This window comes from Pristiophorus japonicus, chromosome 21 (assembly GCF_044704955.1).
Source record: "Pristiophorus japonicus isolate sPriJap1 chromosome 21, sPriJap1.hap1, whole genome shotgun sequence".
NCBI classification, from domain to species: domain Eukaryota; kingdom Metazoa; phylum Chordata; class Chondrichthyes; family Pristiophoridae; genus Pristiophorus; species Pristiophorus japonicus.
Window position 1 is genome coordinate 38615704 of NC_091997.1, and position 23773 is coordinate 38639476.

Consider the following 23773-nt stretch of genomic DNA (forward strand, 5'->3'; position numbering starts at 1 on the left):
CCCACTCCTCGTCCCCCCCCACCCCACTCCTCGTCCCCCCCCACCCCACTCTCGTCCCCCCCCCACCCCACTCCTCGTCCCCCCCCACCCCACTCCTCGTCCCCCCCACCCCACTCCTCGTCCCCCCCCACCCCACTCCTCGTCCCCCCACCCCACTCCTCGTCCCCCCACCCCACTCCTCGTCCCCCCACCCCACTCCTCGTCCCCCCCACCCCACTCCTCGTCCCCCCCCACCCCACTCCTCGTCCCCCCCCACCCCACTCCTCGTCCCCCCCACCCCACTCCTCGTCCCCCCCCCCACCCACTCCTCGTCCCCCCCCACCCCACTCCTCGTCCCCCCCCCACCCCACTCCTCGTCCCCCCCACCCCACTCCTCGTCCCCCCCACCCCACTCCTCGGTCCCCCCCCCACCCACTCCTCGTCCCCCCCCACCCCACTCCTCGTCCCCCCCACCCCCACTCCTCGTCCCCCCACCCCACCCCACTCCTCGTCCCCCCCCCACCCCACTCCTCGTCCCCCCCCACCCCACTCCCTCGTCCCCCCCCACCCCACTCCTCGTCCCCCCCCACCCACTCCTCGTCCCCCCCACCCCACTCCTCGTCCCCCCCACCCCACTCCTCGTCCCCCCCACCCCACTCCCTCTGTCCCCCCCCACCCCACTCCTCGTCCCCCCCCACCCCACTCCTCGTCCCCCCCCACCCCACTCCTCGTCCCCCCCACCCCACTCCTCGTCCCCCCCCACCCCACTCCTCGTCCCCCCCCACCCCACTCCTCGTCCCCCCCACCCCACTCCTCGTCCCCCCCCACCCCACTCCTCGTCCCCCCCCACCCCACTCCTCGTCCCCCCCCACCCCACTCCTCGTCCCCCCACCCACTCCTCGTCCCCCCACCCACTCCCTCGTCCCCCCCACCCCACTCCTCGTCCCCCCCACCCCACTCCTCGTCCCCCCCCACCCCACTCCTCGTCCCCCCCCACCCCACTCCTCGTCCCCCCCCACCCCACTCCTCGCTCCCCCCCCCCCCCCACTCCTCGTCCCCCCCCCACCCCACTCCTCGTCCCCCCCCACCCCACTCCTCGTCCCCCCCACCCCACTCCTCGTCCCCCCCACCCACTCCTCCTCGTCCCCCCCCACCCCACTCCTCGTCCCCCCCCACCCACTCCTCGTCCCCCCCACCCCACTCCTCGTCCCCCCCACCCCACTCCTCGTCCCCCCCCACCCCACTCCTCGTCCCCCCCACCCCTCCTGTCCCCCCACCCCACTCCTCGTCCCCCCCACCCCACTCCTCGTCCCCCCCCACCCCACTCCTCGTCCCCCCCCACCCCACTCCTCGTCCCCCCCCCACCCCACTCCTCGTCCCCCCCCACCCCACTCCTCGTCCCCCCCCACCCCACTCCTCGTCCCCCCCCACCCCACTCCTCGTCCCCCCCCACCCCACTCCTCGTCCCCCCCACCCCACTCCTCGTCCCCCCCACCCCACTCCTCGTCCCCCCCCACCCCACTCCTCGTCCCCCCCCACCCCACTCCTCGTCCCCCCCCACCCCACTCCTCGTCCCCCCCCACCCCACTCCTCGTCCCCCCCACCCCACTCCTCGTCCCCCCCCACCCCACTCCTCGTCCCCCCCCACCCCACTCCTCGTCCCCCCCCACCCCACTCCTCGTCCCCCCCCCACCCCACTCCTCGTCCCCCCCCACCCCACTCCTCGTCCCCCCCCACCCCACTCCTCGTCCCCCCCCACCCACCCCACTCCTCGTCCCCCCCCCCACCCCACTCCTCGTCCCCCCCCCCACCCCACTCCTCGTCCCCCCCCCCACCCCACTCCTCGTCCCCCCCCCCACCCCACTCCTCGTCCCCCCCCCACCCCACTCCTCGTCCCCCCCCCCCACCCCACTCCTGTCCCCCCCCCCCCAGCAAGCAGTACACAACAAGAATTTGCAGGCCTGTGAGGAAAGGACAGGGGACAGCTCTGGCAGAGCCGGCACAGGCACGATGTGCCAAAGGGCCTCCCTCTGGGCTGGCTCTTTCTCTGATTCTAATAAGTGTTTTCAGAAGAAGAGAAGATTTTATTTTTTAAGGTTTCACTGCTCCCGGACCCCCGAGACAACCCCAGTCCCAGTCCCATAAACCGAACCCCGAACCCAGAGACTGAACCCCTGTCGCACTCTGTGTTGGTTGCTATGTTTCCAGATATTATGAGAGCCACTTCCTGCTGCCTATTGTCTCTCGTTGTTTGCTAGGTTGGCTGTTTAAAGAGGTGCGGAGCAGTGTGAAGACGCCTTGGCTGAGGGTTCGGAAACACTGGTTTGTGCTGACGCAGGATTCACTGGATTATTACACCAACAACCAGCTGAATGCGAAGCGACTCGGCATGTTGGTCCTGACCCGCCTCTGCTCTGTGCTCTGGCCCGACAAGTGCAGCTACAAGGGAACAGGTAGAAGCTTCTGAACAGACATTCGATTCCTGGTGACAAATAATCCCAGGTAGCAGAGTGGAGCATCTGGGGGTCCTGTGGGGCCGAGTCGCTTCGCATGATTCACCCAACCAAACCCCACACTTGAAATATAAAAGCAGTGAGGATAAAGTTACCATGTTGCAGGGAAAGGTGAATAGACTCCATTGTTTTGAGGACTCGCTGGAGACGAGGAGCTGAATGTGAATCAGACACGGGGAGCAGGATCAAGAGATCAGTGAGACCAAGGGACAATTGTGCAGCTAGGCAGATGTGTGAATGGCCCCTTGTGTTCAGGGAGCAGGCACCTCATCACCATGGGTCACACGCACCATCTCTGGCACTGCCCTTTGGCATCATCTCCACTCTGGGGAGGGTGGGGGGAGGAGGAATGGGGGAGGGGGGCGGTGGGGGGAGGGAGGTGGAGGAGTGAGGAGGAATGGGGAGGGGAGGGGGTGGGGGTGGGGAGGCGGTGAGTGGGGAGGGGGGAGGGGGGAGGCGGTGATTGGGGGGGGGAGAGGGGGGAGGCGGCGGTGTGGGGGGAGAGAGGGCTTGGATTGCCAATACTGATAAAACTCCAGAATCTCTTGTGATGACATTCAGTCAGTGACCCTGGCTATTTCCATTACTTTCTCATTTGCATTTAGTTAAACCCAAGTTCCTCCTCTCCTGGTTTCCCATTCCATCCTGCCATTAATTCCTCGTTCAATTTATGATGGCATCAGGTGGAAACTTCACTGATCAGCAACATGGCGCCTGTGAGTGACCCTTACCCTGAATAAACAGTGACTCTGTACAGTTACAGAGTGAGTGACCCTTACCCTGAATAAACAGTGACTCTATACAGTTACACTGAGTGACCCTTACCCTGAATAAACACTGACTCTGTACAGTTACACTGAGTGACCCTTACCCTGCTAAATAAACAAGGGAGGTTATTCAGATTCTGATCATTTGCTTTGTAAAACAATGTGATAATTATTCTCAGGCTACTGGAGCATCAGTGTGCACGGACGGAAGCATCGCTACCAACTCTACACTAAGCACCTGGACGAGTGCATCCAATGGGCTTGTGCCATCCAAAGCGTCATTGATTGTAAAGCTCCCATGGAGACACCGACACTGCTCCTGATGCAGGACATCGAGGTATTTGATGATCGGGGTGGATTTACTGATTTATGTGTGTTAACTGATTGAGGGGCAGAAAGTTTCTCCATAATGGACATGGCAATGAAAGGCAGGCATTTGGCATTAAAGATCCACGGACACTATTTCAAGAAGAATTTATTTTGAGGAATTTCAGCAATTGACGTTTCCTTTCTCGCTCTTGTCTTTTCTCGGACTGACCCGATGTGTTATTCCAGCAAGTGCCGTTTATTGTTTTGATTTTCCGTCAGCTATTTATGAAATTGCCTCCCCTTTGTGACTGATTCTGAATGTGTTGAGCTCCTGCACTGTTCCTGGATCTAATATCTCTCCTGCTTCCTGTATTCTAGGAGAATTACACTAATTCTGAAGTCCTGGAGCACATTTACAAATGGAATCCCATTCTGCAGCATACCCAGAAGCCACTCTACGCACCACTCCTGCCATTCCCCTATGGATCTGTGGGCCACCACTGTAAGTGCAAAACCCTGTTTGGTGATTGAGCGTAATGTTCTGCAAATTAATAAAACCCGTGTTAAAACCCTGACCTAATCTTATCAACACCAGAAGCACAGGTTCAGAGTCCGATCATATTTTTGGGAAAGTAAATCGTAGAATGGTTACAGCACCTCAGCCAGTCCCACTCCCTTGCCCTTTCCCTGTAGCTGTGTAATTTTTTTTCTTTCAAGTACTTCTCCAACTCCCTTTTGAAAGCCGTGATTGAGTCTGCCTCCACCACCCAGTGTTTTTGTGACTGGAAGGGTGTTTCCAATGGGGTTCTGCAGGGCTCAGTACTGGGTCCCTTGCTTTTTGTGGTATATATCAATGATTTAGACTTGAATGTGGGGGTTATGATTAAGAAGTTTGCAGATGATACAAAAATTGGCAGTGTGGTTGATAATGAAGAAGAAAGCTGCAGGAAGGTATCAATGAACAGGTCACGTGGGCAGAAAAGTGGCAAATGGACTTCAATCCGGAGAAGTGTGAAGTAATGCATTTGGGGAGGGCTAACAAGGCAAGGGAATACACAATGGGCCTGAAATTCAGTGCTGCTGGAAAACCCCCCACCTTTTTGTGGCCATTAATGGCGAAATCTTCATGGCTGGCCACCCCATATTCAGCTCCAAAAGTGAACAAATGGTTCCAGCGCTAATGAACCCTTCCAAAGTGGATTTTTCAGCGGTGTAGCTGTCTTAATTTGAGCATTATCACCACTGAGAAATTCAGCTGGCAGGTAAGGGTTTCTAATGAGCCAGCTGCTCGCTGGCCTTTTTAAAGACCCGGGTTTGCAGCAAGGCCCTGAGGGGGGTGAAGGAGGTTGGAAGGATGGCCGGTGTAAGATGCAAGGAGAGCCAACAGGTTCACTGATGGGGAGCTGGAGACACTGATGGACAGTGTGGAGGACTGGAGGAGAATACTGTTTCCTGAAATGGGGAGACCTGGCAGACCGCCAGTATATAATGCATGGAGGGAGATTGCAGGGGAGGTGTCGGGCACCTCCATATATGTGAGGATGCACCCTCCCAGGAGGGTGCTGACCAGTCTGCACCCAGCCCTTCCAGGTGGCGATGGGTCGACGCCTCCTAGCTCTGGGGCAACGGGGATCCTCCTCCCCCCCCTCCCCATCCTGCTCCTCCTCAGGTGGTACTGCTGGCTCGACCTCCAGCGGTTGTCCCCGCATGATGGCCAGGTTGTGCAGCATGCAGCAGACCACAATGATGATGGAGACCCGTTGAGAAGAGTACTGCAAGGTGCTACCAGAGCGGTCCAGGCACCGGAACCTCTGCTCGATGATGCACCTGGTGGCACAATGAGCGACATTGTCTGTATGCTTTGGCACTGTCTTGGGGTTCCGCAGAGGAGTGAGCAGCCAAGTGGACAGGGGATATCCCTTGTCCCCGAGCAACCAACCGCAATCCTGATTCGGGCCGGTGAAGACGGTGGGCACACTGGTCTGACACGGAATGAACGAATCATGGCTGCTGCCCGCTGCCTCTCAGCACGGTGCTGACGGTGACGCCTTCTCCTATGTGCCTCCCTGCTTCTGACCAGGTGTCGCCCTCCCAACACTCCTCCCATCCTCAGGGTGAACCCTGCCAAGCAGGTCTCTGCAGCCCACAGGCCTCCACTAAAGAGTCAGACCTCAAAGTTGTACAAAAGTACAGGAGTATGTGTAAACCTCTGAGCAGCACTCAGCAGGTTTAATGGGGCCAAAACAATTAATAAAACTATATGAAAAGATAAATACTGCAGATGATGAAATCTGAAATAAAAACACAAAAATGAATAAAACTATTTTCCTACCAAAGGGCCCCGATCACGCAACACTCCAGCGGTGTGGTGTTTGAGCACTGACTCGAATACCTCGCGGGGGCACTGCCTGAAGAAGTCCTACCGTTTTGTAGCTGAAACTCCCTATGGTGACTGTTTCTCAGTGACCTGCCCACTGCTTACCCTCCCGCCTTTTCTGGCAGAAGTGAGCACCGCTCAAACCCCCTCCCCCCCCCCCCCCCCCCCTCCCTCCAGCTGAATATGGCTCAGGGAGGGAAAATCACCCGACCACAGCGGCCCAAACCCCGTGGTGGCCGTCCCTTCGGGGACGGTGAATTTTGGCCACAATAAATGGTAGGACAGTGAGAAGTGTAGAGGAACAGAGGGCCCATTGGAGTGCATGTCCACAGATCCCTGAAGGACACAGGACAGGTAGATAATGTGGTTAAGAAGGCTTACGGGATACTTGCTTTTATTAGTGGAGGCATCGAATACAAGAGCTGGAAAGTGGGATTAGGCTGGATAGCTCTTTGTCGGCCGGCGCGGACACGATGGGCCGAATGGCCTCCTTCCGTGCTGTAAGTTTCTATGATTCTATGAATTAAAGTAGGAACAAGAAAGGACAATAGACTATTGAGGACCTCAGGGAAACTATGCTTGGCTTAGTGACTGCAAGTTTGCCTCTGAGGTCATCCGCTTTGGACCTATAAAGGACAGATTAGAGTACTTTCTAAATGGTGAAAAACTAGAAACGGTGGAATTCCAAAAAGATTTGGGGATCCAAGTCATTAAAATATCATGGACAGGTACAGAAAATCATCAAAAAGGTTATGGAATGCTGGCCTTTATATCCAGAGGACCAGAATACAAGGGGGGGTAGAAGTTATGCTGCAGCTGTACAAAGTCCTGGTTAGACCACACCTGGAGCACTGTGAGCAGTGCTGGGGCACCACACCTGGAGCACTGTGAGCAGTGCTGGGGCACCACACCTGGAGCACTGTGAGCAGTGCTGGGGCACCACACCTGGAGCACTGTGAGCAGTGCTGGGGCACCACACCTTAGGGAGGATATATCGGCCTTGGGGGGAGTGCAGCGAAGGTTTACCAGACTGATACCTGGACCCCGGTTTTAAATTCCGAGGAGAGATTACATAAACTGGGGTTGTATTCCCTAGAATTTAGTAGGTTAAGGGGTGATCTGATCGCAGCTTTCGAGATAGTAAGGGGAACAGAAAGGCAATGTTCCCTGTAATTTGTTTTGAGTGTTTTAAGAGGCTGCACGGCGATTCAAATCTCCGCGCATGCGCTGTTAATCCAGCTGAGCAAGTGGCCTGGGCGGGAGCTCCAGACCACAACGAGGCTGTGCGGCCACACAGCTTAATGAGAACATTGCTGATCGAGAGAAACTATTTCTGCTCTTTGCAGAGTCTAGGATGAGGGAACTGATGCTGGATCAGTTGATCATTTTAAATCAGATTGATAGATTTCTGTTAACCAAAGGTATTAACTGAGATGGGCCAAAGGTGGGTATATGGCATTAGGTCACACATCAGCCATGATCTGATTGAATGGCGGAACAGGCTCCAGGGGACGAATGGCCTCCTCCTGTTCCTATGTTCCCAAGTCAGGCAGCCTGAGGTCAAAGTGCACTCCAGGAATTGAGCTCAAAATCTAAGCTGCCGGTTAAATCTGGCCTTGTACTATTGGGAGCGCTGCCTATCGATCGATGTTAAATTGAACTCCTGTCTTCACGACATCTTTTCCAACACCCCATGAAATGCTGTTAGTGAGGTCTTGCTATCTGGAAACTGACGGCCAGACAATGACTACATCAAACAGGCATTGGGTGTGAAGCTCTCACTCAGTACTGAGCACTATATTTAAATGTAAGTTCTTATTTAGAGAGTTACTGAAATGGGTTAAAGGGGCTATTAGAGGGGGGAAAAAATCCTGATAGAATAACAAAAAATGGTAAAGACAATGAAATATTCTTTCAGTTCCCATAACGTACCTGCCAACTATTCATCATCATAGGCAGTCCCTCGGGCTCGAGGATGAGCAATTCACAAACAGCAAACTACTTTGGAGTTCAGTGACTGAAAGTGGAGAAAAAAATAGTTAAAATATAAAATGATTGAGCCGGATTTTGTGCTCGCCGCTCACTACACGCTGACAGCTGCCCACAGACTTTTTACGAGCTTTTGAGCGACAACTTGCTGTCATCAGGTGTCTGATCCAGCACAGCGCCCTCTACAGGGGATCTGTGGTGAGAGAGAGCAGGGGATGCAACGGAAAGGCTCTTCAACCAATCAGATTAAAGAATCCTCACTGAGACACAGGGGCCGAAATTGCCCCGCGGTCCGATCAGGGGCCGGTGAACGTCCGGGCTGGGGCTTTTATCAGCCGGCCCGGAAGTCCCATCCCCGACGTGGAATTGGGCACGTGTGCCCCTCCAGGAAAGCGGAGCGCTGTCTCGGTGCTTCGTGTCCTCGGTAGGCCCACCACTGGGCCAGCATAACAGAGTGCCGGGCTGCATGATTATGGCCTGGTCGTTGCGACGGCCGCCATTGTTGGGCTGACAAAAAAACATGGCGGCCCACGGCACAAAAGGGAATTGGATAAATACTTGAAAGGAAAAATTTATAGGGCTATGGGGAAAGAGCAGGAAGTGGGACTAATTGGGCAGCTCTGCCAAAGAGGCAGCACTGGCCCGATGTCCGAATGGCGGCCTCCTGTGTTACATCGTTCTATGTTATCAGTATAGAATTTATGTTATCGGTATGACTTTTTTGGAGGATGTTACCAATAACATAAATTGATCACAGTTTATTTGAACTTGCATGAAACAAAATCCCACATGAAAAATAGTTGTAATTAAACTTTTTTTTTTTGCTAGGTTATTGAAGAAAGAATTTTAAAGGGGAGCTCCTGCTACTGTCATTGGTGTAACGGGGCAATACACAGTAAGCTGAGGGACGTGAGCCAAGGCTGAGCGAGAAGTGGGGTCGGTATCAGGGAAGCTTGGGGGAAGGGCTGCAATCTGGCAGAGGTTTAGAAGCCAGTCAGTGTTGCTGGAGTTTAGGGTTACACTCACACAAGCTCAAATGTGCTGCTGGGCATTAGTTCAAGGACACACAGTTCTGCAGCAATGTGGCAGCTCGAGAAGAGTAGAATAAAAGGCCATCAAGGAGACAATTTTAATCTAAGCTGCCCATTGCGGGATCAGGTGCAATGCTGCTTTTAATCCTGCCCTATTTGACTGTCCATTGAAGTCTGCAGAGATCAAGATCGGGTGTGGGGGTAGGGGGGGGGGGGGAGTAAATTCAGTGTCCGCCCCATAATGGGGGTTAAAATGTCTTGGTGCCATTGAAAGCCCAGTGGGAGACAGGAAAATGTTTTGAGTCAGCAGTGAAACACGTTATCAGGACACGTTCAGAGGGTCTCTGAGTAATAGTGGCCCTTAATTCGTGGCCACTATGGGCGTGTACCAGGTGCACATGCGCCCGTAGAGGCCCCGCTACTTCCAGGTTAAGGCATGTGAGGCGCACGCGTCTAAATGTGGAACTTGCGATCTGTCAAGAATCCTTTTGAAAGATCGCACATATCCGGAAGAAAAGGGCCTCCGCAGGCGGAGAGTTGGGCAATTTTCCCAGCATCTGCCCAGCGCAGGCCCGTGAAATTCTTATGACTGATAAAAGCAGGAGTAAAGCCTGTTTTTATCAGCGTAAGACTTTTAAAGGACAGAAAAATAACTTTTTTTTCAATAATTTAAACATTTTAAAAACCTGTGAAATAAGGTAAGTTGTTTATTTAATATATCCTTTTTTAATTTTAAATGCACCTATCTCATTACTCATCTGATCATCCAATGTCATGTCCACCTGTTCTATCTCCCTGGTAAATACCGAAGCAAAATAATAATTTAATATTTCTGCCATCTCTCTATCGTTACCTGTGGTATTATCCTGTCTATCCCCTCATGGCCCCATTCCCGTCCCAACCTTCCTTTTTTATTGATGTGCCTGTAAAATATTTTACTATTTTATTTTATGTTCCTTGATAATTTAATTTCATAGTTCCTCTTTGCCTTCCTAATTTTTTTTTTACTTCTCTCCTAATCCCTTCGTATTCTCTCTTATCATGCATCATCATCATCATCATCATAGGCAGTCCCTCGCAATCGAGGAAGACTTGCTTCTACTCCTGAAGTGAGTTCTCTGGTGGCTGAACAGTCTAATATGAGAGCCACAGACTCTGTCATAGTTGGGACAGATATCGTCGAGGGAAGGAGTGGGTGGGACTGGTTTACCGCGCGCTCCTCCCACTGCCTGTGCTTGAGCTCTTTACGCTCGCAGCGTTGAGATTCGAACAGCTCAACGTCCTCCCGGGTGCACTTTCTCCACCTCGGGCAGTCTTCAGCCAAGGACTCCGAGGTGTCAGTGGTGATGTCGCACTTTATCAGGGAGGCTTTGAGGGTGTCCTTGTAACGTTTCCACTGCCCACCTTTGGCTCATTTGCTGTGAAGGAGCTCCGCATAGAGCATTTGCTTAGGGAATCTTGTGTCTGGCATGTGAACTATGTGGCCTGCCCAGCGAAGCTGATAGAGTGTGGTCAGTGCTTCAATGTTGGGGATGTTAGCCTGGACAAGGTCACTGATGTTAGTGCGCCTGGCCTCCCAGGGGATTTGCAGGATCTTGCGGAGACATTGTTGGTGATATATCTCCAGTGACTTGAGGTGTCTTCTGTACATTGTCCAAGCCTCTGATCCATACAGGAGGGCGGGTATTACTATAGCCCTGTAGACCATGATCTTGGTGGTAGATTTGAGAACCTGGTCTTCAAACACTCTTTTTCTCAGGCGGCCAATGTCTGCTTTTGTTGATAAGAGGCTCCCGAGCACTGCCCTGCTATCTATGTACTTAATGTATGTCTCTTTCCTTACACTCAATTGTTCCCTTTTGTCTTTAGTCATCCACGGAGTCTCATTGGTGTTTAGTTTGTTCTTTCCTTTTAGCGGAATATATTTTTCCTGCATTCTGTTAAACACCATTTTAAATGTTTCCTATTGTTGTTCTGCATCATCGTTTGCCAATATTGTTGCCCATTTTATCATCCCAAGTTTTATTCTCAGCCCCTCAAAACTAGCTTTTCTCCAATCTATTAACCTGGTTTTCGTCAAAATTATGTCCTTTACAATTATCATTTTAAAGCATATTATATTATGGTCACTATTGCCTAGATGTTCCCCTAACTTTACTTCTCTGGTTCATTGCCTATTATTAGATGCAATCGTAGCTCACCATAAGTATGAATGGGAATACCCCTACTTTTGATTGGTTGGGCCGGCCCACGTGATCCCAGGGACGCGTGCGAAATGCCTGCACTCCTGGGATACGTGGGCTTTGCCGCAGGCCTTCACGGAGAGGCCCAGGACCGCAGGTCTCTGGATCAGGTAAGTTCGAAGATATTTTTCAGGTCGGAGGAATCTGCCCGCGGGAAACCTCCGACCACAATTTCTGTACCATTATTCTGGAGGGAGAAGTCTCTCAGCACTTGTTGGAATGAAACAGAACTTGAGCAGCCTGAGTTGGACAGGAACAAAAATGCCTGAATATCTTATTTTGGAACTACCCACAATAAACCCCGATTGGTTCAAGTCACTGCAGATTTTTTTCTTGTCAGTTTTCTCTGAAGGTGCTGACTCTCTCAGGTTCAGCTCTACACGTGCCCTCCAACAACTCACACAGATCATGTGTGATCCGAGTCAGTGAGTGAGTGTTCAGCTACAGCAGGCTCACAGCTGAACTCAACACTGCCTTTACCTGATACCCACACACCTTCCAGTGGGAGTCAGTGAATGTTAATCAGAAGCAGGAACTGTGGCCAATTTTTTTTCCTCTCTAACCCCAGGGCAAGGCAGCAATTGTAGCATCTCTACCGCTGTCCCCAGATCAGCTGACGAGCACAGAATCTGGGGCCTCACCGAATGGCTCAGCTACTCACTCAGGGTCCCTGGTAAATGATGATTACATTGTTAAATAATTGTCAACTCTTCTATATTATTGGTTTGCCTGCACAAAGACCAAATGCTCAGTCTGCACATGAATGGGGGTCTTTGAACAACAAGAGTGAAAATTCTGTTTGTAGCCAACACTGTGCTAGACTGCACATGACCAGTAACCTGTGAGGCTTTAGCACGACTGATACCTGAAGCACCCTTTACATTTACTTCTGCTACACCTGGTACCAGTTCAAAATGCTAAGTTGCTGGATTCAAAGGGACTGGTACAGACTTGTGGTAACAGCCGGTTTATGCTGAATTTTTGCTCTTTTATTTTAGTTGAGAACACAAAAGGTTACACAACTCTCCAGGATGAAGCTGTCAAGGTCTTCAATTCACTGCAGCATCTAGAGACCGAGCGAGATCCAGTCCCACTTATCCAGGGTGTGCTGCAGACCTGCCTCGACCTGGAGCCTCTCCGAGACGAGATCTACTGTCAGCTGATTAAGCAGACAAGCGGCCCTCCACATGCGGGAAATATCAGTGACCTGCGGAATTGGCAGCTGCTCACCTGCATGAGCGTCACCTTCCTGCCCAGTACCACCGTTCTCAAATACCTCAGGTTCCACATCAAACGGTTAGAATCTCCAGAAATACAGTTGCCGGACAGCATGAATAACGTCTGCTCGATGTTCCCAGCACCACATTCCCAAGCTTGAACGTCCAGGCACAGGGTCACAATAGAGAAAAACATTTTAAGAGGGGTATTTAGTCTTTTTAGGGTTTCACATTTGTCAATTGTCCCTGGAAAAACATCTCACATTAATCAACATTATAAATAGTGACATTTGAAAGTGACCAGATATCCCAAATGTTCTGAAAACACATTTGCTCCTCTCTAAAAGCGAAGGATATTGTTCACAAGAGCATAAAGCTCACATGGTTCAATCAATCCCCAGCATTCTGTCCCTGGAACAGTTCCAGTGACCCAGAACGTAACCAATTCCATTTCATTGCCAGCACAACGGATTGCCCTCACTTGCCCAGGTGCGCAGTGCCTTGTTTAGCTTCTAGGGAAGAGAGTAGAGTAACACCAGAAATTGCGCTTTGGGTACTAGAGGTAAGGGGAAAACTAAAAGATGGAAAGTGATTCAACCAGGAGAGAGAAATAAGAAATATGTGAGTAAAGCAGCAGGCTCGGGTGTGTGGCCCCAAATAAGCGTTCTTTATACAAACGCAAAGTGTAAGGAATACATTGAATGAACTGCAGGCACAAATTGAACTTGGAGGGTGTGACATGGCAGCCATTGCTGAGACATTGCTGCAAGTCAGGACTGGGAACTAAATATACCCGGTTATAAGGTCAACGGGACAGATAGGGAAACTGGCAGAGTGGGAGGGGTAGCCTTAGTGATTAAAGATAAAATCACTTCAGTGATTATATCCTCTCTTAACAGAGGGAAGCAGCCAATGGAGACTTTATGGGTTGTATTAAGAAATAGGAAAGGATTTAAGGCTATAGTGGGAGTTGTGTATAGGCCCCCTGGTAGCAGCTGTGAAGTGTTAGATTGTATACATGCAGGGATTGGACAAGCGTGTAGCAAAGGCAGAGTGGGTTTAATGGGGCATTTTAACTTTCATATAGATTGGGAAAAGCAGACTAGCACCTGTCAGAAAGGTAGGGAATTTCTTGAGTGTGTCCCGGATAGTTTACAACAATATGTCCCAGAACAACAAGGGGACAAGCCATATTAGATTTAGTAATGAGCCAGATTTAGTTAATAACCTAACTGTGCGTGAACATTTATCCAATAGCGATCATAACATGATAAGAACATAAGGAGTAGGCCATTCAGGCCCTCGAGCCTGCTCTGCCATTCAATAAGATTATGGCTGATCTACCTCAACTCCACTTTCCTGTACTGTCCCCTTATTCCTTGATTACCTTAATATTCAAAAATCTAGCGATGTCTGTCTTGAATATACTCAACGACTGAGTATCCACAGCCCTCTGGGGTAGAGAATTCCAAAGATTCACCACTCTGAGTGAAGAACTTTCTCCTCATCTCAGTCCTAAATGGCTGACCCCTTATTCTGAGACTGTGACCCCTGGTTCTGGACTCTCCAGCCTGGGGGAAACATCCTTCCTGCATCTACCCTCAATCCTTGTAAGAATTTCGAATGTTTCAATGAGATTACCTCTTATTCTTCTAAACTCTAGAGAATATAGGAATTAGTCTGGTGAACCTTCGTTGCACTCCCTCTATGGCAAGTATATCATGTACCAAAACGGTGTACAATACTCCAGGTGCGGTCTCACCAGGGCCCATAGAAACATAGAAAATAGGTGCAGGAGTAGGCCATTTGAGCCTGCACCACCATTCAATAAAATCATGGCTGATCATTCACCTCAGTACCCCTTTCCTGCTTTCTCTCCATACCCCTTGATCCCTTTAGCCATAAGGACCATATCTAACTCCCTCTTGAATATATCCAATGAACTGGCATCAACAACTCTCTGTGGTAGGGAATTCCACAGGTTAACAACTCTCTGAGTGAAGAAGTTTCTCCTCATCTCAGTTCTAAATGGCCTACCCCTTATCCTTAGACTGTGTCCCGTGGTTCTGGACTTCCCCAACATCGGGAACATTCTACCCGCATCTAACCTGTCCAGTCCCGTCAGAATTTTATATGTTTCTAAGAAAGTATGAGATGTGATGGCTGGGAATCGAACCCAGATCAACTGCTTGGAAGGCAACCATTCTTACCACTGCACCACCATCACACAACTAAAAATGCCGTTCCCTGACCGGGAATAATTGCAGTAAGACCTTTTTACTCTTATACTCAAATCCTTTTGTAATAAAGTATAACACACCATTTGCTTTCTTAATCACTTGCTGTACCTGCATGTTAACTTTCCGTAATTCGTGTTAAAGGACACCCAGGTCCCTTTGAACACCAACATTTCCCAATCTCTCACCATTTAAAAAATACTCTGCTTTTCTATTTTTCCTATCAAAGTGGATAACTTCACATTTCTCCACATTATATTCCATTTGCCATGTTCTTGTCCACATACTTAGCCTGTTTATATCCCCTTGAAGTCTCTCTGCATCCTTCTCACAACTTACATTATCAAGTTTAATGTAGCGTTTGACGGGAGAAACGTGAAACAGTGACTAAGATTCTAGATTTGGGTAAAGCTGACTTCAGCAGAATGAGGCAGAGACTGCCCACAGTAAACTGGGCAAACCTGTTCATGGGTAAAACGGCAGAAGATCAGTGGGAGGTGTTCAAAAAATAATTGAAGGTGATACAGAACCAGTTTATCCCTGAGGGCCAAGAGCTCCACTGGCCAAAAAACCAGCCATAGACGGCCAGAGAGGTGAGGGACAGCATCAACTGAAGGGCAAAGGGCAGACAAATCCCCCCAAAACACCGATCCTGGCCAATGGGAAAGATACAAAGGGGCAGCACAGGGTCACAGAACAGATAGCGAGAGCTACAAAAAGGGAATATGTAAAGAAACTCGCGAGGAATATCAAAATCAACACAAAATATTTTGCAGTTACATTAGAAAAAGAGGATGGTCAGGAGCAATATCAGCTCCTTAAAAACTGAATGGGGTGATAACGTCAACAACAACGGGAAATGGCGGACATGTTGAATAATTACTTTGCGTCAGTATTTACAGTAGAAGAGGATAGTATGCCTAACATCCCAAGGAAACTAATATTGAATCGGGGACAGGGACTCAATAAAATTAATGTAAGTAAAATAACAGTAATGAAGAAAATAATGGCACTAAAGAGTGACAGATCCTCAGGGGCAGATGGCTTCCATCCCAGGGTTTAAAGGAAGTAGGGGAGTACATTGCAGACACACTGACTATAATCTTCCAAAGTGCTCTCGACTCAGGAACCGCCACTTTAGATTGGAAAATTGCACATGCACTTTTTAACAATGGCCAGAGAGGGAAACCAGGGAATTATCGACCAGTTAATCTAACATCCGTTGTCGGAAAGTGATTGAACACCTCGAAAATGTTCAGTTGATCGGAGAGAGATTTGTGAAATTAGGTAATGCCTGATAAACTCGATTGAATTTTTTGAAGAGGTGACTAAAGTAGTGGACAGGGAAATATCTATGGATGTTACTTATATGGACTTCTAGAAGGCATTTGATAAAGTCCCACATAAGAGACTGTTATCTAAGGTAGAAGCCCACAGAATTGAGGGCCAATGAATGACCTGTTTAGGCAACTGGCTGAGCGGCAGGAGACAGAGAGTAGGGCTGGTACTCAAATTGGCAGGAGGTGACTGGTGGTGTCCTGCAGGGATCTGTGTTGGGCCACAACTATTCAGACTATTTCTTAACTACTTGCATGACGGGATAGAAAACCACATATCCAAATTTGCCGATGACATAAAGATAGGCGGCATTGTAGACAGTGTAGATGAAAGCATAAAATTACACCGGGATATCGATAGATTAAATGAATGGGCAAAACTGTGGCAAGGGGATTTCAATTTGGGCAAATGTGAGGTCATCCACTTTGGACCTAAAAAGGATAGAACAGGGTACTTTCTAAATGGTGAAAAGCTAAAAACAGTGGAGGGCCAAAGTGACTCGGGGGTCCAGGTACATAGATCATTAAAATGTCATGAACAGGTACAGAAAATAATCAAAAAGGCTAATGGAATGCTGGCCTTTATATCCAGAGGACAAGAGTACAAGGGGGTAGAAGTTATGCTGCAGCTGTACAAAGCCCTGGTTAGACCACACCTGGAGCACTGTGAGCAGTTCTGGGGCACCACACCTGAGGGAGGATATATCGGCCTTGGAGGGAATGTAGTGTAGGTTTACCAGAACGATACCCGGACTCCAAGGGTTAAGTTACAAGGAGAGATTACACAAATTAGGGTTGTATTCCCTGGAATTTAGAAGGTTAAGGGATGATCTGATTGAAGTTTTCAGGATATTAAGAGGAACAGATAGGGTGGATAGAGAGAAAGTATTCCCACTGGCTGGGGATTCTCGGACTAGGAGCCAGGCCTTTCAGGGGTGAAATTAGGAAACACTTCTACACACAGTGTAGTAGTAGTTCGGAACTCTCTTCCGCAAATGCTAATTGATTTTAGATCAATTGTTAATTTTAAATCGGAGACTGATTGCTTTTTGATAAGCAAAGGTATTAAGGGATATGGGCCAAAGGTGGTACGTGGAGTTAGGTCGCAGATCAGCCATAATCTCATTGAATAATGGAACAGGCTCCAGGGGCTGAATGGCCTCCTCCTGTTCCTGTGTGATTCGGGAGGAATGGACCAATCCAGACAGATTCTACCTGGAAATGATGCAATTGGTTGATGCATCTGTTAAAATAACAGTTTGAGGAATGTGTTTTAGTTATGTGGAGTGTTTCTAGAGTACAACAGAGCCTGGGGCTCCTTCAGCAGCTGGGAGCTGATGTGTGGGAAGTGCGCACTGATGGCAGCCTGAAGCTGTCTGCTGGAACCCATCCATCATGGATGGCCACTGATTTATCTCCTCTCAGCTTCAGCCTCACAGTCTCCTCTAACAATGGAGCGCAGATTGAGTACCAGTGACTATCATCTCCCTTCTACAGCAGCAACTTTCTGGATTTTAGAAAGAGGGAAAGTGTTGCGTAGTGTCCAACCTCAGCCCCTGTATATAGAAGCCTTTAAACATTCAGGTGCCACATTAAAAAAAAAATCTTAAAATAGGTTTAATCAAATGGTTTGATCCTGATCTTGGCAGTGTCTAGTGGGATAGCAGGGACAGGAATTTTGTGAGGCAACTGATGCTAGATCAACCCCAGCCCAAGCTTCTCGGCTGCAATCTTCAGAGTGACGTTGTACAGAACGTGCGTCTGGGGTTCAGCAATGGCACACCCAGCAAAATACCGCAACAAAGGAACTCTCATGCTCCAGAGATGAGAACTCCTTGGGGCAAGGATTGAAACTGAACTCCAAACTATTCCAGGACAGACAGTAACAGCTTCACCAGCTCTCGGAAACGCGAGGTGCTTTGGGTGGGGTTGGGGTCATAGTGACCTCTTTGGGTTCGCGATTAACTGCTCCTTTATTTACCTTTTCTCTCTCCACAGGTCACAAGACCAGTTTCCAGAGACAGAAATAGATAAATATGCAGAATTCATCACAGATTCATTGAAGAAAACCAAATGTAGGGAATGTGTACCATCCTCAGAGGAGATTCTAGTCCTAATGCAGCGACAGGAGATGAGCTGCACCATCCACTACGCTGGCTCCAGATTCTGCAAGATCACCGTCAATTCTCATACCACAGCGGGAGAGGTAAGAGATTGAACTGGTCAAATGTGAGATCAGTGCTTTCCAAATCTGGACTCCCTGAAGAGTAAATGAATTTATAACTAAGACTATAAAACCATGTGCCTCTGACTGCCACATTAACCAATCACTGAGCTCAATGGCCCCAAGGATTGTTGCTCCTTCGAGACTGCAACTCTCGATCTTTGGAGCAATGTCACAATTCTGCCTTTCAGCCTCATTTGTTGTGTCTATAACTCTCTTTTTTCTCACAGTGCATCACTTTCTCTCTCATTTCGTCTCAACAACACCATTAACTCAGCCCGTTTCTCTCCGTGGGGCAATAGAGTGTCAGTCACAGCAAATAACCAACTCCCACCCTTCATTCCTGTCCATTATTTAATGTACTTGTCAATCTGACAAAACTATAAAAATGTTCAGACCTTGGCGTGTGAATGTTTGGAGCTCCTAGTCACCTGTTGCTCCTCTTTTCACGATGTCAGTGAAGTAAAATAAGTATTGTGGGAAGAAAGGTTTTTTAAAATCCAGGGGTATGAAGTTGATATTTATTGAGATTTTGAAGATAAATCAGCCGGAAAGATAATTACTGGCCAAAGCATTGGCTGCACATTCGATCAGACTATGTGCACCAGACTCTAGCCATTTGTTCAAGTGTTGGCCCGGGATTGGGATGTAGAGACAGAAACAGACAGCGACGCTGAGACGATCTGGAGATGTGGTGTACTGGGCCAGGTGGCGAGAAGCTATAAAGGATGTAGGAGGAAGGAACATTAGGCCGGGAATGAGCACAGAGGTCAAAGTCATATCAAGGGTGAGGTGTTTGACGATTGGGATTGAGTTAGGTATGGATATGGGGGATGCTTGGGCCAGGTTTGGCGGAGGGGTGGGGGGGGCGGAGGTTGGTGCAGATGGACTAATGATCTGGAGATGCAAGTTCAAATCCCACCAACACAGCTGTGGAATTTAAATTCAGGTGGTTAAATAAATCTGGAATAAGGAGCTAGTATCAGTGATGGTGAGCATGGAACTACTGGGTTGTCATAAAAACCCATCGGGTTCACTAATCGCTGAAAGTTGCGACACAGGTTAGCAAGGCCGTTAAAAAAGCAAACCAAGCATTAGGGTTTATTTCTAGAGGGACAGAATTGAAAAGTAGGGAAGTTATGTTAAACCTGTATTGAACCTTGGTTAGACCACCCTTAGAGCACTGCGTACAGTTCCGGTTGCCATAATATAAAAAAGGATATAGAGGCACTGGATAGGTTGCAGAGATTTATAAAGGATGATACCAGAAATGCAGGGGTATACATATCAGGAAAAAATGAACAGGCTGGGTCTCTTTTCAGAACATAAGAAATAGGAGCAGGCGTAGGCCACCTGGCCCCTCAAGCCTGCTCTGCCATTCAATACGATCATGGCTGATCTGATCATAGACTCTGCTCCACTTTCCTGCCTGCTCCTAATAACCCTTCACTCCCTTAATCACTCAAAAATCTGTCTGTCTCTATCTTAAATATATTCAACAACCCAGCCTCCACAGCTCTCTGGGGCAAAGAATTCCACAGATTTACAACCCTGAGAGAAGAAATTCCTCCTCATCTCAGTTCTAAATGGGCGACCCCTTATTCTGAGATAATGCCCCCTAGTTCTAGATTCCCCTATGAGTGGAAACATCCTCTCTGCATCTACCTTGTCGAGCCCTCTCAGTATCTTATATGTTTCAATAAGATCACCTCTCATTCTTCTAAACTCCAATGAGTATAGTCCCAACCTATTCAACCTTTCTTCATAAGTCAACCCCTTCATCTTAGGAATTAACCTAGTGAACCTTTTCTAAACAGCCTCCAATGCAAGTATATCCCCTCTTAAATACGGAGACCTAAACTGTACACAGTACTCCAGATGTGGCCTCACCAATACCCTGTACAGTTGTAGCAGGACTTCTCTGCTTTTATACTCCATCCCCCTTGCAATAAAGGCCAACATTCCATTTGCCTTCCTGATTACTTGCTGTTCCTGCATACTAACTTTTTGTGTTTCATGCACAAGGACCCCCAGGTCCCTCTGTACTGCAGCATTTTGTAATCTCTCTCCATTTAAATAATAATCTGCTTTTTTATTTTTCCTGCCAAAGTGGATAACCTCACAGTTTCCCACATTATACTCCATCTGCCAAATATTTTCCCACTCGCTTAGCAGGTCTATATCCCTTTTCAGATTCTTTGTGTCCTCCTCACAACTTGCTATCCCACCCATCTTTGTATCATCAGCAAACTTGGCTAAATTACACTCGGTCCCTTCATCCAAGTCATTAATATAGATTGTAAATAGTTGAGACCCCAGTACCAATCACTATGGCACCCCACTAGTTACCATTTGCCAACTGGAAAATGGACCATTTATCCCGACTCTCTGTTTTCTGTTAGTTCGCCAATCCTATATCCATGAAAAAAGGCTGTGGGTGATCTAATAGAGGTCTTTAAAATGATGAAAGGTTTTGATAGAGTGGATACAGAGAGAGTGTGTCCACTTGTGGGGAAGAGCAAAACTAGAGGCCAGAAATATAAGATAGTCACCAGGAATTCCAATGGGGAATTCAGAAGAAACTTCTTTACCCAGAGATTGGTGAGAATGTGGAACTCGCTGCCACAGGGAGTGGTTGAAGCGAATAGTATCGATGTATTTAAGGGGAGGCTGGACAAGCATATGAGGGAGAAGGGAATAGAGGGTTATACTGATGGAGTTAGATGAGGAAAGGCGGGAGGAGGCTCGAGTGGAGCATAAACACCGTCATGGACTGGTTGGGCTGAGTAGCCTGTTTCTGTGCCGTATATCCTGTGTAATCCTATGTAATATCCTTTAGGGAAGGAACTCTTCTGTCGTTACCTGGTCTGGCCTACATGTGACTCCATACCCACAGCAATATGATTGACTCTTAACTGCTCTCCGAAATGGCCCAGCGCGGCACTCAGTTGTAACAAACTGCTACGAAAATCAATAATAAGAATAAAACCGGATGGACCACCCAGCATCGACCTTGGCATGAGCTTTGGACATGACCATGGCAAACCCAGCCCAGTCAACCTCCTCACCAACATCTGAGGACAAAATTGTGAGAGCTGTCCCACAGACTGGTCAAGCAACAGCCTGACATTGTCATACTAACAGAATCATACTTTCTGCCAATGTCCCAATCTCCTCCATCACCATCCCAGGGTAGACCTGTCCCACCGGCAGGACAGACCCGCCAGGGGTAGCGGCACAGTGATATACAATCAGGAGGGAATGGTCCTGGGAGTCCTCAACTTTGACTCCGGATCCCATGAAGTCTCATGGCTTCAGGTTAAGCATGGGCAAGGAATCCTCCTGTTGATTACCACCTACCGCCCTCCCTCAGTTGATGAATCAGTGCTCCTCCATGTTTAACACCACTTGGAAGAAGCACTGAGGGTAGCAAGGGCACAGAATGTACTCTGGGTGGGGAAGTCCAATGTCCAACACCAAGAGTGGCTCGGTAGCACCATACTGACCAAGCTGGCCGAGTCTTGAGGGCCTTAGCTGCCAGACTGACCGTGTGGCAGGTGGTGAGAGAACCAACACGAGAGAAAAACCTACTTGACCTCGTCCTCATCAATCTACCTGTCGCAGATGCATCTGTCCATGACTGCATTGGTAGCTGTGACCACCACACAGTCCTTGTGGAGACAAAGGTTACGAATGGTCTGGTTCGGCCTCAGACAGTTGATGGGGAGAGGGATGGAGCCGGTGCCGAGGGAATGGAGGTTGTGGCGGGGACCTTTCGTTGGAGGAAATTTCTTCTCACCCAGTACTCTACTCACTCTACCATTACCATCAGCCAGGGGACCAACCCTGGTTCAATGAGGAGTGCAGAAGGGCCTGCCAGGAGCAGCACCAGGTGTACCTAAAATGAGATGCCAACCTGGGGAAGCTGCAACACAGGACTCCATGCATGCGAAGCAGCAGATGCAGCATGCTATAGTCAGAGCTAAGTGATCCCACAATCAATGCATCAGACCAAAGCTCTGCAGGCCTGACACATCCAGTCATGAATGGTGGTGGGCAATTAAACAACTAATGGGAGGAGGAGGCTCCATGAACATCCCCATCCTCAATGAAAAAGACAAGGCTGAAGCGTTTGCAACCATCTTCAGTGAGAAGTGCCGAGTGGATGATCCATATCGGTCTCCTCCTGAGGTTCCCACCATCACAGAAGCCAGTCTTCAGCCAATTTGATTCACTCCATGTGATATCAAGTGAGCACACTGGATACAGCAAAGGCTATAGGTCCCGACAACATCCCGGCTGTTGTGCTGAAGACTTGTGCTCCAGAAGTAGCCGCGCCTCTAGCCAAGCTGTTCCAGTACAGCTACAACACTGGCATCTATCCGGCAATATGGAAAACTGCCCAGGTATGTCCTGTCCACAAAAAGCAGGACACATCCAATCTGGCCAATTACCACCCGATCAGTCTACTCTCAATCAGCATAGTCATCGAAGGTGTCGTCGGCAGTGCTATCAAGCGGCACTTACTCACCAATAACCTGCTCACCGATGCTCAGTTTGGGTTCTGCCAGGACCACTCAGCTCCAGATCTCATTACAGCCTTGGTCCAAACATGGACAAAAGAGCTGAATTCCAGAGAGTGACTGCCCTTGACATCAAGGCAGCATTTGACCGAGTGTGGCATCAAGGAGCCCTAGTAAAACTGAAGTCAATGAAAATCGGGGAAAACACTCCACTGGCTGGAGTCATACCCAGCACAAAGGAAGATGGTTGTGGTTGTTGGAGGTCAATCATCCCAGCCCCAGGACATCGCTGCAGGAGTTCCTCAGGGCTGTGTCCTAGGCCCAACCATCTTCAGTTGCTTTATCAATGACCTTCCCTCCATCATAAGGTCAGAAGTGGGGATGTTCGCTGATGACTGCACAGTGTTCAGTTCCATTCATAACTCATCAGATAATGGAGCAGTCCGTGCCCGCATGCAAGACCTGGATGACATTCAGGCTTGGGCTGATAAGTGGCAAGTAACTTTCGTGCCACACGAGTGCCAGGGGATGACCATTTCCAACAAGAGAGCATCTAACCATCGCTCCTTGACATTCAATGACACTACCATTGCCGAATCTCCTAACATCAACATCCTGGAGGTCACCATTAACCTGGTGACTGAAACGTACCTGGACCAGCCATATAAATACTGTGGCTACAAGAGCAGGTCAGAGGCTGGGTATTCTGCGGCGAGTGTCTCACCTCCTGACCCCCGAAAGCCTTTCCACCATCTACAAGGCACAAGGAGTGTGATGGAATACTCTCAACTTGCCTGGGTGAGTGCAGCTCCAACAACACCAATAATCTAAACACCATCCAGAGCAAAGCAGCCCTCTTGATCGTCACCCCATCCAGCACCTTCAACATTCACTCCCTCCACCAGCGGCGCACCGTGGCTGCAGTGTGTACCATCTACAAGATGCACTGCAGCAACTCTCCAAGGCTTCTTCAGCAGCACCTCCCAAACTCGTGACCTCTACCACCTCGAAGGACAAGGGCTGCAGG

The 23773-nt window shown here is 49.3% G+C and overlaps 1 protein-coding gene across 4 annotated transcripts in view; it reads left to right on the forward strand.

Annotated features, from left to right (window-relative positions):
• plekhh3 (pleckstrin homology, MyTH4 and FERM domain containing H3) overlaps window positions 1-23773 on the forward strand; it is a 44534-nt gene that overhangs the window by 9415 nt on the left and 11346 nt on the right. For 3 of the 4 annotated variants that reach the window (XM_070864652.1, XM_070864653.1, XM_070864655.1), the window contains 5 exons: window positions 2238-2432; window positions 3439-3596; window positions 3947-4070; window positions 12207-12504; window positions 17998-18205. In XM_070864652.1, coding sequence (XP_070720753.1) covers window positions 2238-2432; window positions 3439-3596; window positions 3947-4070; window positions 12207-12504; window positions 17998-18205 — 983 coding nt within the window. The remainder of the gene's footprint in view (window positions 1-2237; window positions 2433-3438; window positions 3597-3946; window positions 4071-12206; window positions 12505-17997; window positions 18206-23773) is intronic. The other variant, XM_070864654.1, reaches the window with a different exon arrangement.